The 19,985-nt window shown below is 36.1% G+C and overlaps 1 protein-coding gene across 1 annotated transcript in view; it reads right to left on the minus strand.

Moving 5' to 3' along the window:
- Positions 1-6,409: 6,409 nt before the first annotated feature.
- LOC114076851 (mediator of RNA polymerase II transcription subunit 15a-like) overlaps positions 6,410-19,985 on the minus strand; it is a 16,190-nt gene continuing 2,614 nt past the window's right edge. Inside the window, exons 3-4 of the mRNA XM_027916551.1 lie at positions 7,768-7,842; positions 6,410-7,075 (exon numbers count right to left, since the gene is read on the minus strand). Coding sequence (XP_027772352.1) covers positions 6,410-7,075; positions 7,768-7,842 — 741 coding nt within the window. The remainder of the gene's footprint in view (positions 7,076-7,767; positions 7,843-19,985) is intronic.

The following is a 19,985-nucleotide window of genomic DNA, read 5'->3' on the forward strand; positions in this document are numbered from 1 at the left end:
CTCCAATAATTGCAACAACCGTAGAAAAACCAACAACTCTCAACAATGGCGCCAGAACTTGCGTCCAAGCGCTCCACCATAAGGGCAATCCAATTCAAATCCAAACGGTATTATTCGCTATCAACTATGTAAAAGAATTGGCCACACCGCCAATGTTTGCCGCTCGAGATCTCATAATCACTTCGAAGCAAAAGCCATCTATGCCGCTGGACTTACAACGGAGACCAATCCCTGGATAGTTGACTCAGGAGCCACCCGTCACATCACAACAGAGCCGCACAACCTACAACCATACCGCGGTAACGAAGATGTCTCCATGGGTGATGGTAACAAAATTCTATCTCTCACACTGGTTCTTCTAAATTAAATGCATCAAATAATGTTTTTAAGCTAACTCACACTTTATGTGCCCCTTCCATCAAACACAAGCTTATCTCTATTTCTAAATTCTGTCAAGACAATCTTAAGTCTATTGAATTTTTTCCTTTTAACTTTGTTGTGAAGGATCTGAAAACATGGCAGCCACTGGTGCACGATCGGACTAACAATGGACTATATGAGTGGCCTGTCTCACATCCCCAAGCTCACATTATCTCCACATCCAGCCCTCTCACTACTTGGCACCAACGTCTTGGTCATCCTCACTCTAGAGTTCTTAGGTTTATTTTAAATAAATTCTCGCTACCGTTTCATGAGAGAAACAAAAATTTTCATTGTAATTCATGTTTATCTAATAAATCTCATCGACATCCTTTTACTCAATTATCATTGTGTAGCTCTAAACCACTTCAAATTATTTTCAGTGACTTATGGGGGCCATCACCAGTCTTATCTCTTGATAAAAAATTGTATTATTGTATTTTTGTTGACCAATATACGAAGTACACTTGGCTTTACACACTAACAAAGAAAAGTGAAGTTAAAGATATCTTTCAAAAATTTCATCCTAAGATGGAATAACATTTTGACACTAAAATTTTATCATTGTATACTGATGGCGGAGGTGAGTATGAAAGTCTTGACTCCTATCTTTCACTTCAAGGCATTCAACACCTCTCTACCCCTCCTTATACACCCCAACGAGTTGCACTTGCAGAACAGCGACTTCGCCATATTGTCAAAACTGCAAGAACACTCTTCATGAGGCGTCTCTCCCACCCCAACTCAGGTCTTTTGCATGCCATCACACTGTCTACCTCATCAATCGTCTTCCAACCTCTCACCTCGATAATCAATCCCCATTCCAAAGATTACTTATAAAATCACCTATTTATAACTCCCTACAAATTTTTAGTTGTTTATGTTATCCATGGCTAAAACCATACTCCAAAAATAAACTTGAATCAAAATCTACCCCATGTGTCTATCTTGGATTCTCACTATCCCATCACTGTCACTAGTGTTTTGACCCAATTTCTTCAAAGGTTTACTTATCTCGAGATGTGCGATTTGTTGAGGATGTTTTTCCATTTAAGACATTGTTCTCCAACATTGCCATTAAATCAACTTACCTAGAATGGCCAACACCAACAATGCCAAGTTCTTCAAACCCCACACCCAAACTTCCCATAGTTACAATTATGCCAACTCCATTAGAAATAGCAACACACACTATTACAGATTCTCCATCACAATCTGCTTCCTCTCCAGCCCAGTCCGGAGACAACTCAAACTCGCAGTCCTTATCCGACGATGCATCAGCGGCAGGCAGATGCAACAGATTCATCTCTCAAGGTAAATTTTTGTCTTCCTCATCTTCAATAACTCCTGCTTCCCAGAACACCTCTTCTATATCTACTGCCCAACATTTAGCACTATCACGCCTCCCTACAAACTCTCAAACTCCGATACCAACTAACACACAAAGCAGCTTGTCTCCTCTCCTTGTCTATCACCGTAGAAACACCAATCCACCAACACATATGGCTCCTCAACCAGCCTGTCCTACCAACGAGTTAGAACTCGCTCCTTCCCCTCCTCAATGTCCGTCTCCTCCTACCTTTGCTGTCACTCGACCCCAAAATAATATCACAAAACCAAAAAAGATTTTTGATTACTTAGCCAAATTGAACCCTACTGTCACACCCACTACTGTCAAACAAGCACAAAAATATCCAGAGTGGCGGTATGCAATAAAACAGGAATTTGATGCTTTAATTAAAAATCAGACTTGGGAACTTGTTCCTCCTGACCCGACCAAAAACATTGTATCTTGCAAATGGCTTATCAGGATCAAAAGAAATGCTGATGGGTCCATCGACAGATACAAAGCGCGCCTAGTTGCAAAAGGCTTTAATCAGAGGCCAGGCGTTGACTTTCATGCCACATTCAGCCCAGTCGTCAACCCCACCACAATTCACATCGTCCTCTCTGTGGCAGTTCATCACAACTGGCACCTTCGCCAGCTAGATGTCAATAACGCCTTCCTCCAAGGCAACCTGGAAGAGGAAGTGTACATGGCACAACCTCCGGGGTTTACTAGTGATGACAAATCAATGCATATATGTCGGCTACATAAGGAAATCTATGGCTTGAAACAGGCTACTCGGGCATGGTACAATGCCCTCACGGGTTATCTTTCATCCACAGGCTTTGTTAAGACAAAATCTGATGCCTCACTACTTGTCAGACATGGTGCAGGTGATACGTTCTTCGTCCTCGTCTATGTCGACGATATTATTATCACTGGGAGCAATACTTTAAGTGTCAATCAGGTTATCACTTCCCTTGCTTTTAAGTTCTCTATTAAAGATTTAGGTAATCTTCACTACTTTCGTGGTGTTGAAGTGATACGCAGCTCCAACGGCTTAATCCTCACCCAAGCAAATTATGTGAATGAAATTTTGAATGATGAACTAATGACCGGCTGCAAGAGTGTTAACACGCCCATGAGTGCATCTGAGTTACTTACCTTATCCGATGGAACTCACTTGGCTGATGCTACACGTTATCGCCGAGTCTTTGATAGGCTTCAATATCTATCATTCACTAGACTTAACATAGCCTATTCAGTCAACAAGCTTTCTCAATTTATGCAAGCACCGTCAAACCCTCACTGGAAGGCTGTAAAACATGTTCTTCGATACCTGCGGGGTACAATTCAACTCGGCCTACGCGTTACTCCCATTGATGAATTCAATCTACATGTGTACTCTGATGCAGATTGGGGCGGGGACATCGTTGACAGAGTTTCTACATCTGGTTACATCATATTTCTTGGTAACAATCTGATTAGTTGGTCATCAAAGAAGCAAAATACTTTCTCACAATCCTCCACTGAGTCCGAATACAGGGCAGTGGCTAATGCACTTTCTGAAACATTATGGGTCACCAATCTCCTAAATGAGTTGCGCTTTCCAGTACATCAGCTACCCATAATTTACTGTGACAATTTTGGAGCCACATTCTTGAGCAAGAATCCTGTCCTCCATAGTCGTGTTAAGCATGCTGTTGTGGACTTTCACTTTGTTTGGCACTATTTTGACATTAAAAGGGTTCGTGTTGTTCATGTCCATGGTGCCGATCAAATAGCATACACCCTCACAAAGGCACTTTCTAAATCTGCTTTTGAGTATAATTTGTTCAAGTTAGGCTTAGTGAATCATCGTCTAACTTGAGGGGGCATATTAGGACATCTGGTCTTAGGACGCCAGTTAGTAGTTTAGTCGTATTAGGATTGTCTTACTAGTTCAGCAGTTATTATTTAATTAGATTACTTTAGTTCAGTTCGTTTAGGAGTCTTATTACTTTCGTTGTAACTTTATTTAATAACTTGTTGCTGTCATTAATAAATGAACATTCAGTCTTCATAATTGAGACACAGAAAAAAGCAGATTAATGGAACAATGACATGATGTTGGAGACATTTGTATAGATCAATGAAGTATCTAGGTTTTGGAATAGCTGCAATGGAGACTGAGCGTTGGAAAAAGGGGTTGTTACAATGATTGAGGGAGCTTGAACAACAACTATACGTTTCTGGAGAATCAAATTAGGTCTGACAGCTAATTTAATTTATAAAAGTTTAATATTTAACTAATATTTGTATTTAATAAATTAATATTTAATTCATATAGTAGGGGCAAAACGGTAAATCAACTTTAGGGTTAGGAGGTTCCTACTTATAATAATATATGATGCTAAATGGTAGTGTAAACAAATCTTTATTGTGCCTTATCACAAAGGTTACAATTATTTGGAAAATTTACAACCCTTCGGAAAGTTCACAACCTTTCATAAAAGTCGCAGCTTTTGATTAAGTCGCAACTTTTGATAAAAGTCACAACTTCTCATAAAAGTCACAACTCTTCATTAAAGTCATAACTTTTCATCAATGTTGCCACTTTTGATAAAATTTTCATAAAAGTCACATCTTTTCATCAAAGCGGAAGGCTAATTTTGAAAATAAATAAATTTAAAAGGAAATTCTTGCTTTTGGTGGCGCCACGTATGTATGATATGAATCTCTTGATACTCTAGACGAAAGAATGATTTTATTTTTTACTGCTACTTATGTGACTTGGATTGTAAGGATGTTTGATTAAAAATAATTATTATTATGTAAAAATTGTCCTTTAGTTTTACTAATTTACTCTTTCTTAATATTTCAGTATTTTAATCGAAGAAAAAAGTTCATATTTCAGCATTTATATGTTACAAATGTATTATCAAGTTAACATGATTTATAACTTCAAAATATATTTTTTTAAATTTTTTTGATTTTTTAAAAATAAAACTCACGATAATCTAAAAATATGTGAATATATATGAATAAAATGACATCTCTACATGTTCATATGACATCTAAAGAGATTATGTTGAATACACGTGCAAAACACATCAGAGTAGATGGCAAGAAACACATGCAACAAATATCGTTTATAAGGTAATGTTGTTAAAATTCTACTACTTACATGATTCAACCTCGTCAAATTGAAATAAATATGTACATTATTTCATTTAATTAATAAAATTGTTCACTGAACATCATTATAGGTCTCTGTTAATATGAGATATATTTGACGATCCACATTGAACATTCACAAAAGAATCTGTATTATTATTTTGTGCAAAGCTTATCACTCAAATCTTAGCTTAAATTTTTTGAATTGATAATCCCATGCAAAGCACGTGTCAAAAATCTAGGTATATAAAATAACGAGGGATAATAACAATATTGTTCCTTAAGATAGAGGGTTCATACAAAGTATGAGATACAATTAGTAATAACTAAAAAGATTCGTATATGGCAAGGGATTATTAATTTTGAACACATGAGATCTTAGAACAAAACACAAAATGAGTAATTTTAATGACTTATTGCAAAATCTTGCCAGTGATAACTATCTTAAGGGTTTTAAAGGAAAAAAAGAACAATAACTATCATTAAGATAGTATAACAAATTTTTTATTTGAAGTCCAATTTAAATAGTATAATTATTTAAGGAAACACACTTTACGAATCAAGAATATATATATTTTTTAAAAAATAAAGACCACAAAAAAATTGTGAAAAATTGTGACTGTTTGTAAAATTGTTGCAAAACATTTAAACAGAAAAAAATTTGAAGATGGATATTTCGAATTTCAACCTAAGTTACCACAAAAAAACTTTAGTAATTTATCAAAATAATTTCAGTACTTCACATAATCTAAAGAAGGGAGTGTTCACGAGTGCACGAAACATAAACAATTTAATTATCCAAACAATCATGTTGCAAATCGATAATATTATTTTGTTGGAATGCTTCCATCCAGAGATTGTTGTTGCTCAAGCAGCATGGAAGACTGTTGAAGCTGCGACATCTGGTGGATTGGCAATAGTGTGGTCTACTCTTGCTTTGCTTGCTGCTCTTGCATTAACTTCAGTCTATGAAAATGTAGCTGCTGCATATGCCGATTGTGTAACTGCTGTCTTAATTGCTGGTTCTGCAACATTTGCTGGCTCTGCGACATTCTCTGCCAGACACTCAAATTTTTCTGCAGAGAACCGAGGTTTGCTTGTATGGGATTCGTTACACTTTGTGTTCTGAATGAGCTTATGTTACCATGTTGAAGATTGTTAAATCCAGTAGACAGCTGTTGCAAAAATCCAGTAGACAGCTGTTGCGGGGAGTTCAAAGAATTACTCAGTCCCAAATCGAAATTGAAACAAGGCTTTACTGAATTTATCATGTATAGCTGAGTGTTGATATTTGTCGATACACCAGACAAGGATNCTGCTGTTGCATTAACTTCAGTCTATGAAAATGTAGCTGCTGCATATGCCGATTGTGTAACTGCTGTCTTAATTGCTGGTTCTGCAACATTTGCTGGCTCTGCGACATTCTCTGCCAGACACTCAAATTTTTCTGTAGAGAACCGAGGTTTGCTTGTATGGTATTCGTTACACTTTGTGTTCTGAATGAGCTTATGTTACCAGTTGAAGATTGTTAAATCCAGTAGACAGCTGTTGCAAAAATCCAGTAGACAGCTGTTGCGGGGAGTTCAAAGAATTACTCAGTCCCAAATCGAAATTGAAACCAGGCTTTACTGAATTTATCATGTATAGCTGAGTGTTGATATTTGTCGATACACCAGACAAGGATATATGTTGCAAGTTGGTGAAATTATTCCGTTGCATTAACTGCTGCAGTGAGTTCATAGCTTGCTGATGTTCCATTAACTGCTGACTTCGAAGAAGTTGTTGCTGTATCAGCAGCCGGTTGCACAGAGGTTTTAATTGTTTGTTCGGCATCATTTGCTGCACGGGCTGTATAGGAAGTAAATGTGGCAGCACGCTTGAATTTTGCTGTACGGATTTGAGGTTTGCCTGTACGAGGTTCGTTCCACTTTGTGTACTAAATGAGCTTATGTTAGCATGATGAAGTTCCCCCTGCTGTAGAGAAGAAGAAGTCACGCTGCGTTCCCAATTGAACCTTAGAAAGAAACTTATCTTCTTCTCAACCGTGACCAGCTTGCCCTTGTGATTAAGTTGAATGTCCTGCTTCTTAAGCCACAAGAAATGCATAATGTGTTCCAGTGTCACTTTGAACATCTCGAGCTTTTCAATGTTCTCCTTTTGATGAGAGTTATGCTTAAAATCAGTAAAAAGAAATTGATTCAGTCACAGTCCTGTTTCTTGTCCTTAGCAAACTTTTAAAATTTATGCTTCAAGTACCTCCAACGGCAACGAAAAAGGGAGCAAACTTAAAAAATTTATGCTTCAAGTACCTCCAACGGCAACGAAAAAGGGAGCAAAGTTTAAGAAATGACATAAAGAGACACATAACATAGCTCACAAGGTTTACACAATTCAACAGAATGTTCATTCAAGTGCTTTTTCAGATGATTATAGCCCTTGGCCGAAGAACTATGGAGGCCTAAATTTCATCCCCGAAAGCAAAATAAAAAAACCAACAGAGAAATTACATGTGAAAATAACTCTTTTATGATATCCATGCATTACCACCTCCACTTTACAATCATTCACAATGCTTCAACACAAACAAATTATGCAGATGCTAGAAATGAAAAGATATTAGCCTCTTTATAACTATGCAAGCACTGTTTCTAAAGATGACAATCGACAGGAAAGGAACCAAATTAAAGAAGCAAAAATGATAATGTAGTGCCTTGAGCTCTCTGCATCAGTTTCCAGTTGGAGGAGTTTCTAATAACCAATAGAATACAATATGCTAATGATGGTGCGTCCTTTGAAGAAACTTGAAAGGGAGTGAACCAAAATTTGGAACTATGATGAAGCATAAGGGGGTGTTGATGACATACCTGCTGCACTTGATGATCAATTTTCTCGTATAAATCATTGAGGTCTGATAAATACATCTCCTTCATATACTTGATCTGCATTACAAATTTTAATTACTCAATTCCGCAAATGTCAATAATGCATTACCATATGGTTAGGGATAATCAGATCAACTATATGATGCAATAGAGAACAAACTACAGAATTTTCACAAAAGAACCTTCAAGATGAAAAGGTTAAAATTGAAGTAGAAGAGGAAGACTACAATTCCGGTAAAACAAGTAACTGATCTTTGCTTCCTTTAGCTTCTTGGTACTTACATCAAGAATACAACTTCCGTAATGTGATTGTAGACCATCCCAACCAGGAGAAATTAAAACATACTTTTGTAAAGTTAGTTGGAAGATATAACACAGTTTAATAGCAATCACTATTTTTTTTCACTTTACACCTTTATCATCAATGACGTAAAAAACAAGGGTAAACAATGTAATAATAAAGATGTAGTTGACGACTAAATCCTGAAATAAGACATACATAGTTAGATGAACTAATAATACAACTTGGTTTTTTTATATATCCACACGTTTATAACCTCTTAACATCAATGTATTTCATACTCAGCTGAATTATTGCTCTTTCTTTTGCTACTAAATCCTAAAATAGTAAAGACATAGGTTTGATGAACAAATAATACAACTTGGTTTCTTACATTACTACACGTTATTTTTGGGCTATTGACCATGGTCCAGCCAAAGGCCCATGGCCTAATCCTACTTGGAAAAGGATTGTAATTATTTTCTTTATTTGGTTTCCAATTCTATTAGGAAAAGGATTAGAATTGTAATCCTATTTGTAGTTGGTTTTGGCTTTGTAAGAAAAAGCACAACTCTATAAATAGAGGATGGTTTTGAGAGAATAATTAATTGCTCATTGGTATTGTCTTTGAAATACATTAGAACATAAGAGAGGTTTTTGAGAGAGCTTTCAACAAGAGAAAAGAAAGAAAGAAAAGAGTTATTTTGCTGCAGTCTTTTTCTCCGACCAGCAACGTTCAGATCGTGTTTTCCGATTAACTAACCGTTGGACTGTGTTGAAATTTTGATTGAGTGTTCCTGACATCTTGGTGGTTGATTTGAATGGTGGAGATCGGATTCGGTGGTCAGCAAGATCCTTTTTTAGGTCCCGAACAGAAGCTGGGTTTGGGTGGTGTTTCTTTCTATTTATCTTTTGTTGGTGTAGCTATTGTTTGTTCTCTTTTGGCACTTGTTGTGTATCCAATAGAAGAATATTTGTAACCCTCTTATTGGTGTTGTGAAGCAATTCGGATCTTGTCGATCCCGTGATGGTTACCTTCGGTTTGAAGGGTTTTTCCACGTTATACTTGGTGTTCTTTATTGTTAGATATTCAGTTTCATCTTTTCGTCACAACAAGTGGTATTAGAGCTACGGTTATCTATATGGAGTGGAATATGAGCAAGATGGTATGTCTAAACTAAAGAAACTACAACATATGGAAAAGCAAGATGAAAGATCTATTGTTCGTGAAGAAGATGCATCTTCCGGTTTTTTCTGCTCATAAACCCGAGAATTTGACCGATGAAAATTGGGAATTTGAGCACCAACAAGTATGTGGATATATAAGACAATGGTTTGAAGATAATGTTCGCAACCATATTGTTAATGAGACACATGCTAGAACATTGTGGGACAAGTTGGAGACGCTTTACGCTTCAAAAACTGACAATAACAAGTTGTTCTTGTTAAAGCAATTGATGACCTTTAAATACAAGGAGGGAAATCGTATTCTTGATCATATAAATGGTTTTTAGGTTATTCTTGATCAGCTATTAGGAATGGGTGTGAATTTTGATGATGAAATACAAGGACTTTGGCTTCTTAATACTCTACCGAATTTTTGGGAAACTCTTTGTGTTTTTTTAATAAATTCTGCCACTGGTGGAAAGGTGACTATGGAATATGCAAAGAGTGGTGTGTTGAATGAAGAGGTTAGAAGGAAATCTCAAGACACATCTTAACATTCAGATGTTCTATATACAGAAGATCGAGGGAGACATAAGACAAGAAATCCGAGAAGTAGAGGTAAAAGCAGAAGCAAGTCAAAATTCAAGAATCCAAATATTATATGTTATCGTTGTGGAAAGAAAGGACATATTAAAAGATTTTGTAAACAATTGAAGCAAGATCTTAAAGAAGGGAAGAAGGAAGAACACAATGTAAATAATGTTGTTGTTGTTGTCCAAGATGACCTTCTCTTCGCTTGTGATAAAGACGTCATCAATTTTGTATCTCAATGTAGAAGTTGGATAGTAGATTCTAGAGCCACATCACATGTCACACCAAGAAAATACTTCTTTTCATCTTATACTTCTGTTAACTCTGAGGTGTAAAAGATGGGTAATGCTGGTGAGGTTAAGGTGTTTGGTGTTGACACTATTTGTTTGAAAACCAATACTGGTTCAACGTTGGTCCCTCAGAATGTCAAGCATGCTCCAGACATTCCAATAAATTTGATCTCTGTAGGACAACTAGATGATGATGGCTATAATAATGACTTGTGTAATGGACAATGGAAGCTCACCAAAGGCTTACTGATTTCAGCTTGAGGAAGAAAACATTCAAATTTATATGTGACACAAGGATCGATTCTTGGTGACTCTATAAATTTGGTGGAGAGCGAGACTTTATCAGAATTGTGGCACAAGAGGCTTAGTCATATGAGCGAGAGGGGGATCACATGTTTGGCTAAGAAGATTTGCTTGCTGGTATGAAACAAACAAAGGTGAAAAAATGTGTTTATTGCTTAACAGGGAAACAGAAAAGAGTTTCTTTTCACAGTCATGCTCCTTTAAGAAAGTCTGAGCTATTAGAGCTAGTACACTCAGATTTGTGTGATCCTTTCAAAGTGAAGTCAAAAGGTGGTACACTTTACTTTGCTACTTTCATTGATGATCAATCTTGCAAGATTTGAGTATATCCTTTAAAATCCAAAGATCAAGTTCTTGATGTGTTTAAACAGTATCAAGCCTTATCTGAGAGACAAACGGGAAAGAAGTTAAAATGTATTCGAACTGATAATGGTGGTGAGTATATTGGTCCCTTTGATAACTACTACAAATCGCAAGGAATTCGTCATCAGAAGACTCCTCCAAAGATTCCTCAATTAAATGGTTTGGTAGAGAGGATGAACAAAACTTTAGTTGGGAGAGGTAGATGTGTGCTTTCAGAGGCTAAACTTCCAAATTCTTTTTGGACTGAAACACTTAACATTGTTGCTTATGTTATCAATTTGTCTCCTGTTGTTGATTTGGATAGTGATGTTCCAAACAGAGTTTGGTTTGATAAGGATGTTTCTTATGATCACTTGAAAGTGTTTGGGTGTAAAGCTTGTGTGCATGTTCCAAAAGATGAGAGGTCGAAATTGGATGTTAAAACTAAGCAATGCATCTTCATTGCTTATGGTTAAGATGAGTTTGGATAACACTTTTATGATCCAATTTATAAGAAACTCATTAGATGTCGTGATGTTGTGTTCTTTGAAGATCAAACTATTGAAGATATTGACAAGATTGAGAAACTAGATTCTCATATTGATGAGAGCTTAGTTGATGTTGATCCAATTCTTCTTATTGATATATCTTTTGCACATGATGGAACCCAAGGTAATGATCCAAATAATGATCAGAGTGTAGAACATATAAATGTTCCTACTTATGATGTTGTGGTTAATAATCAACCAACTCATGGTGAGATAACCACTTCGAATGATCCACAAACCTATTGTAGAAGATCTACTAGAGAAAAGCGAAGATCAACACGTTATTCTCCTAATGAGTATATCCTCTTGACTGACGTGAAAGAACCTGAAGGTTATGATGAAGTTATGTAAATACTCATAGAGATAGGTAGGTAGAAGCCATGGAAGACGAGATGAAGTCACTTCACGAGAATGGCACATATGAGCTAGTAGAGTTACCGAAAGGTAAGAAAGCTTTAACAAATAAATGGATATTTAGATTAAATCAAGATAAACATACATTTGCACCTAGATACAAGTCTAGGTTAGTCATCAAAGGTTTTGGTCAAAGAAAGGGGATTGACTTTGATGAAATTATCTCTCCTGTTGTGAAAATGTCCTCTATTCATATGGTTCTAGCCTTAGCCCCATGTCTAGATATAGAGATTGAGAAGATGGATGTCAAGATTGACCTTTTTCATGGTGATTTAAAAGAGGAGATCTACATGGAGCAACCTGAAGGTTTTGTAGTTAATAGGAAATAAAACCATGTTTGCAAATTGAGAAAGATTTTGTATGGCTTGAAACAAGCTCTAAGGCACTGGTACTTAAAGTTTGAATCTGTTATTAAAAATCAGGGATACAAGAAAACTTCTTCAGATCATTGTGTATTCTTTCAGAAGTTCTCTAATGTGGATGATATGCTGATTGTTGGCAAAAATAAATCTAGAATTGCAGTCCTTAAGAAAGAATTAAGCAATTCGTTTGCGATGAAGGACTTGGGGCCAGCAAAAAAGAGCTTAGGCATACAAATCTATCGAAAAACACAAGAAGAATTTCTTTCTATCCCAAAAGAAGCATATTGAGAAAGTACTCAAGAGGTTCAACATGACAGAGACAAAAGTGGTTAGTACACCTCTTGCTAAACACTTTAAGTTGAGTACGACTGTAAGTCCATCGACTAATGAAGAGAAGAATTTGATGTCGAGTATTCCATATTCTTCCGCGGTTGGTAGTTTGATGTATGCTATGATTTGCACTAGACCAGATATTGCACATGTTGTTGGTACCGTTAGCAGATTTCTTTCCAATCCTGGAAAAGAACATTGGGGTGAAGTGAAATGGATACTACGATATTTGAAGGGTACGTCAGATATGGAGTTGTGCTTTGGTGGTGGCAAGTCTTAACTAGTATGCTACACAGACTCTAATTTGGGAGGAAATCGTGACAATTCAAAATCCACTTCTGGATATTTGATCACTTTTGGAGGGGGAGCTATTTCTTGTCAATTAAGACTTCAAAAGTGCATAGCTCTATCTACCACATAAGCCGAATATATTGTCATTACTGAAGGTGCCTAGGAATTGCTTTGGATGAAGGAGTTTATCAAATATCTTGATTTTGAACAATCATGATTTATCTTATTTTGTGATAATCAAAGTGCTATTTATCTCACTCAGCACCCTACCTTTCATTCTAAGTCCAAGCATATTAGTAGAAAATATCATTGGATTAGAATGGCTCTAGAAGAGAAATAATTTTAGGTTGAGAAGATACACACTGATGACAATCCTTCAGATATGCTTACGAAAGTGGTGATCGTAGATAAGCATGAGTTTTGTAGAAGTGCGGCAGGCATGAAGCCTGCCAAGAGATCCTTCACTTGAAGTCTATTTGGCCCCTTGGCTGGAGAGGAAGTTTGTTGGGCTATTGCCCATGTTCCAGCCGAAGTCCCATGGCCTAATCCTACTTGAAAAAGGATTGGAATTATTCTCTTTATATGGTTTCCAATTCTATTAGGAAAAGGATTGGAATTGTAATCCTATTTGTAGTTGGTTTTGACTTTGTAAGGAAAAACACAACTCTATTAATAGAGGATGGTCTTGAGAGAACAATTAATTGGTCATTGATGTTGTCTTTGACAGACAATACAACATAAGAGAGGTTTTTTGAGAGAGTTTTCAACAAGAGAAATAAAAGAAAGAAAAGGGTTCTTTTGCTGCAGTCTTTTTCTCCAACTAGCAACGTTCAGATCATGTTTCCCGATCCAACGGTTAGTTAATAGGGAAACAGGATCTGAATGTTGCTGGTCGGAGAAAAAGACTGCAGCAAAAGAACCCTTTTCTTTCTTTCTTTTCTCTTGTTGAAAGCTCTCTCAGAAAACCTCTCTTATGTTCTAATGTCTTTCAAAGACAATATCAATGACCAATTAATTATTCTCTCAAGACCATCCTCTATTAATAGAGTTGTGCATTTCCTTACAAAGTCAAAACCAACTACAAATAGGATTACAATTCCAATCCTTTTCATAATAGAATTGGAAACCAAATAAAGAGAATAATTCCAATCCTTTTTCAAGTAGGATTAGGCCATGGGACTTTGGCTTGAACATGGGTAATAGCCCAAAAAACTTCCTCTCCAGCCAAGGGGCCAAATAGACTTCAAGGGGAGGATCTCTTGGCAGGCTTCATGCCTGCCGCACTTCTACAAAACTCATGCTTATCTACGATCACCACTTTCGTAAGCATATCTGAAGGATTGTCATCTGTGTGTATCTTCTCAACCTCATATAACTTCTCTTCTAGGGCCATTCTAATCCAATGATATTTTCTACTAATATGCTTGGATTTAGAATGAAAGGTAGAGTGCTTGGTGAGATAAATAGCACTATGATTATCACAAAATAAGACAAATCATGATTGTTCAAAATCAAGATATTTGATAAACTCCTTCATACAAAGCAATTCCTTGGCACCTTCAGTAATGACAATATATTCGGTTTCTGTGGTAGATAGAGCTATGCACTTTTGAAGTCTTAATTGACAAGAAATAGCTCCCCCTCCAAACGTGATCAAATAGCCAGAAGTGGATTTTGAATTGTCAAGATTTCCTCCCAAATTAGAGTCCGTGTAGTATACTAGTTCAGACTTGCCACTACCAAAGCACAACTCCATATCTGACGTACCCTTCAAATATCGTAGTATCCATTTCACTTCACCCCAATGTTCTTTTTCAGGATTGGAAAGAAATGTGCTAACGGTACCAACAACATGTGCAATATCTGGTCTAGTGCAAATCATAGCATACATCAAACTACCAACCGCGGAAGAATATGGAATACTCAACATCTCATTCTTCTCTTCATTAGTCGATGGACTTTGATTTGTACTCAACTTAACGTGTATAGCAAGAGGTGTACTAACCACTTTTGTCTCTGTCATGTTGAACCTCTTGAGTACTTTCTCAATATACTTCTTTTGGGATAGAGAGAACTTCTTCTGGTGATTTTTCGATAGATTTGTATGCCTAAGATCTTTTTTGCTGGCCCCAAGTCCTTCATCGCAAACGGATTGCTTAACTCTTTCTTAAGGACTACAATTCTAGATTTATTTTTGCCAACAATCAGCATATCATCCACATAAAGTAGTAAGATAAGAAAATCATCATCAGAGAACTTCTTAAAGAATACACAATGATCTAAAGAAGTTTTCTTGTATCCCTGATTTTCAATGACATATTCAAACTTTAAGTACCAGTGCCTTAGAGCTTGTTTCAAGCCATACAAAATCTTTCTCAATTTTCAAACATGGTTTTCTTTCCTATTAACTACAAAACCTTCAGGTTGCTCCATGTAGATCTCCTCTTCTAAATCACCATGAAAAAAGGCAATCTTGACATCCATCTGCTCAATCTCTAAATGTAGGCTTGGGGCTAAGGCTAGAACCATACGAATAGAGGACATTTTCACAACAGGAGAGAAAATTTCATCAAAGTCAATCCCCTTTCTTTGACCAAAACCTTTGATGACTAACCTAGACTTGTATCAAGGTGCAAATGTATGTTGATCTTGATTTAATCTAAATATCCATTTATTTGTTAAAGCTTTCTTACCTTTCGGTAACTACACTAGCTCATATGTGCCATTCTCGTGAAGTGACTACATCTTGTCTTCCATGGCTTATACCTACCTATCTTTATGATTATCTACATAACTTCATCATAACCTTCAGGTTCTCCCATGTCAGTCAAGAGGATATACTCATTAGGAGAATAACGTGTTGAGCTTCGCTTTTCTCTAGTAGATCTTCTACAAGAGGTTTCTAGATCATTCGAAGTGGTTATCTCACCATGAGTTGGTTGATTATCAACCACAACATCATAAGTAGGAACTTTATATGTTCTACACTCTGATCATTATTTGGATCATTACCTTGGGTTCCATCATGTGCAAAAGATATATCAATAAGAAGAATTAGATCAACATCAACTAAGCTCTCATCAATATGAGAATCCAGTTTCTCAGTCTTGTCAATACCTTCAACAGTTTGATCTTCAAATAACACAACATCACGACTTCTAATGAGTTTCTTATAAATTGGATCATAAAAGTGATATCGAAACTCATCTTGACCATAACCAATGAAGATGCATTGCTTAGTTTTAACATCCAATTTCGACCTCTCATTTTTTGGAACATGCACACAAGCTTTACACCCAAAACATTCAAGTGATCATAAAAACATCCTTATCAAACATAACTCTGTTCGGAACATCACTATCAAAATCAACAACAGGAGACAAATTGATAACATAAGTAACAATGTTAAGTGCTTCAGTCCAAAAAGAATTTGGAAGTTTAGCCTCTGAAAGAACACATCTACCTCTCCCAACTATATCTTTGTTCATCCTCTCTGACAAACCATTTAATTGAGGAGTCTTTGGAGGAGTCTTGTGATGACGAATTCCTTGCGATTTGCAGTAGTTATCAAAGGGACCAATATACACACCACCATTATCAATGTGAATACATTTTAACTTCTTTCCCGTTTGTATCTCTTTGGATTTTAAAGGATATACCCAAATCGTGCAAGAATGATCATCAATGAAAGTAGTAATGTAAAGTGTACCACCTTTTGACTTCACTTTGAAAGGACCACACAAATCTGAGTGTACTAGATCCAATAGCTCAGACTTTCTTAAAGGAGCATGACTGTGAAAAGAAACTCTTTTATGTTTCCCTGTTAAGCAATAAACATATTTTTTCACCTTTGTTTGTTTCATACCAGCAAGCAAATTCTTCTTAGCCAAACATGTGATCCCCCTCTCGTTCATATGACTAAGCCTCTTGTGCCACAATTCTGATAAAGTCTCGCTCTCCACCAAATTTATAGAGTCACCAAGAATCGATCCTTGTGTCACGTATAAATTTGAATGTTTTCTTCCTCGAGCTGGAATCAGTGAGCCTTTGGTGAGCTTCCATTGGCCATTACACAAGTCACTATTATAGCCATCATCATCTAGTTGTCCTACAGAGATAAAATTTATTGGAATGTCTGGAGCATGCTTGACATTTTGACGGACCAACGTTGAACCAATATTGGTTTTCAAACAAATAGTGCCAACACCAAACACCTTAACCTCACCAGCATTACCCATATTTTACACCTCAGAGTTAACAGAAATATAAGATGAAAAGAAGTCTTTTCTTGGTGTGACATGTGATGTGGCTCTAGAATCTACTATCCAACTTGTATCTTGAGATACAAAATTGATGACGTCTTTATCACAAGCGAAGAGAAGGTCATCTTGGACAACAGTAACAACATTATTTTCATTGTTTTCTTCCTTCTTCCCTTTTTTAAGATCTTGCTTCAATTGTTTACAAAATCTTTTAATATGTCCTTTCTTTCCACAATGATAACATATAATATTTGGATTCTTGAATGTTGACTTGCTTCTGCTTTTACCTCTACTCCTCGGATCTCTTGTCTTATGTCTCCCTCGATCTTCTGTATATAGAACATCTGAATGTGAAGATGTGTCTTGAGATTTCCTTCTAACCTCTTCATTCAACACACCACTCTTTGCATATTCCATAGTCACCTTTCCACCTTTGGCAGAGTTTGTTAAAAAACACGAAGAGTTTCCCAAAAATCCGGTAGAGTATTAAGAAGCCAAAGTCCTTGTATTTTATCATCAAAATTCATGCCCATTCCTGATAGCTGATCAAGAATACCCTAAAAACCATTTATATGATCAAGAATAGGACTGCCCTCCTGGTATTTAAAGGTCATCAATTGCTTTAACAAGAACAACTTGTTATTGTCAGTTTTTGAAGCGTAAAGCGTCTCCAACTTGTCCCACAATGTTCTAGCATGTGTCTCATTCACAATATGGTTGCGAACATTATATTCAATCCATTGTCTTGTATATCCACATACTTTTTGGTTCTCAAATTCCCAATTTTCATCGGTCACATTCTCGGGTTCATTTGCAGAAAAAACCGAAAGATACATCTTCATCACGAACAGTAGATCTTTCATCTTGATTTTAAATATGTTGTTGTTTCTTCCGTTTAGACATACCATCTTGCTCATATTCCCCTCCATATCGATAACCTTATCTCTGATACCAGTTGTTGTGACGAAAAGATGAAACAAAAAATCTAACAATAAAGAACACCAAGTTTGACGTGGAAAAACCCTTCTAACCGAAGGTAACCACCAGGGGATCAACAAGATCGGAATTGCTTCACTATACCCATAAGAGGGTTACAAATATATTCTAATGGATACACAACAAGTGTCAAGAGAGAACAAACAATAGCTATACCAACAAAATATAAATAGAAAAAAACACCACCCAAACCCAACTTCTGTTCGGGACCTAAAACAGGATCTTTGTGACCTCTGAATTCGATCTCCACCGTTCAAATCAACCACCAAGATGTTATAAATATTTAGTCCAAATTTCATCCCGATCCAACGGTTACTTAATAAGAAAACACAATCTGAACATTGCTGGTCGGAGAAAAAGACTGCAGCAAAAGAACTCTTTTCCATCTCTCTTTTCTCTTGTTGAAAGCTCTCTCAAAAAACCTCTGTTATGTTCTAATGTCTTTCAAAGACAATATTAATGAGTAATTAGTTATTCTCTCAAGAACATCCTCTATTTATAAAATTGTGCTTTTCCTTACAAAGCCAAAACCAACTACAAATACGATTACAATTGCAATCATTTTTCCTAAAAGAATTGGAAACCAAATAAAGAGAATAATTCCAATCCTTTTTTCAAGTAGGATTAGTCCATGGGCCTTTGGCTGCAACATGGGCAATAGCCCAACAATATCGATAGATGACATCCAATAATGGGTTTAGAATGTTCTGGAAGGCACAAGGAGGAAAAACTGGAAACAGTGATCTATCATACATGCAAAGCAAGGAACTGGAATATTTTTAGAGGATCATCAGTGAATATTGATATAGCATTAGTACAGATTAAGAAAGACGTTATAGAAAGATTGGACTTACGTATAGGATCTAAGAAAGCTAGCAACAATCATAGGTGCCTAATTATTTTTCTTCTCTAGTTGGAAACCTATGCTTCCTAGAAAGTGGCTGAGATGATAGGTGACCTTATGGTGTAATGTTCTTTGTTTGTTAGTGATAATTTATAGTATTAGCAAAAATAAATGATGACGTTGTTTGCTTCACAGGTGAAAAACGATAGAATGGAGAATATAGAACATGTTATATGTTTTATTCTTGGAGAAATCAAAGTTATTCCAGCTTATTACTAGCTAGTAAACCAAGACGCGTAAGTAGAGAAGGATGAGTTTCGATGTCGAAAGCATTAAATTATCTATTATAAGAAAGAAAATAAAAAACAAAAAAAAAGTATACCAACTAATACAGATGAACAAATGCCTTTTTCACACATATATACTTCTTGCACAAATATGTTTATCACTCAAACTAGTAATTAGAGATTTTAGTCGCCGGGAAATAAAACAAATTGGTGACACACCATGAAGACTTTTATATAAACTTACCAACAGATTATCTCATGAATTAAGTTAATATGATCTAAACACTTGATTTCATGATCCACTTATCAAATTTCCACAGTTTTAAAAATCTTGTGCATATTAAAAGGGATAAATTACTTAAATACACATCTTTATTTTTTATAATTTTCATTATTCCCTACTATTTTAAAATATCTCCAAAATCCCTTCTTTTCCTTTTAAATTCCATTGTTCTAGATACATTAAGTTTCACATTCAAGCACACGTTTCTATTCCTAATTTCACTCCCTTAATCCCTCCCTATTTCACTCCCTTTAACCTCTTCCTATTTTCACTCCCTCAATTTTTACTTCCTTCATTTTTTAATTTTCAGATTTATTCTCTCTCCATAAGATTTTTCAAGAACCAAGTAAGTTTTCGCTTCACAATTTTTTCCGAAGAACTACCAGATCTCCTCCCTTTCCACATTTACAAAATATATAAGGAAAAAGTGAAAGAGATGATGTATCCTCATTGCTCCTTGCAACATCATCGTTTCCAGGGATCCTCTTTTGCTGATGAAATCATTTTCCATTGTTGACAGTGAGACAAAGATACAGAAGTTGGTATAGAGCAAAGATAAAAGTGTAGGGGGATTTCTTGGTCATTTGTTTCTTTTTGCTTTCAACAGATC

This window comes from Solanum pennellii, chromosome 4 (genome assembly GCF_001406875.1).
Source record: "Solanum pennellii chromosome 4, SPENNV200".
Classification (NCBI taxonomy): domain Eukaryota; kingdom Viridiplantae; phylum Streptophyta; class Magnoliopsida; order Solanales; family Solanaceae; genus Solanum; species Solanum pennellii.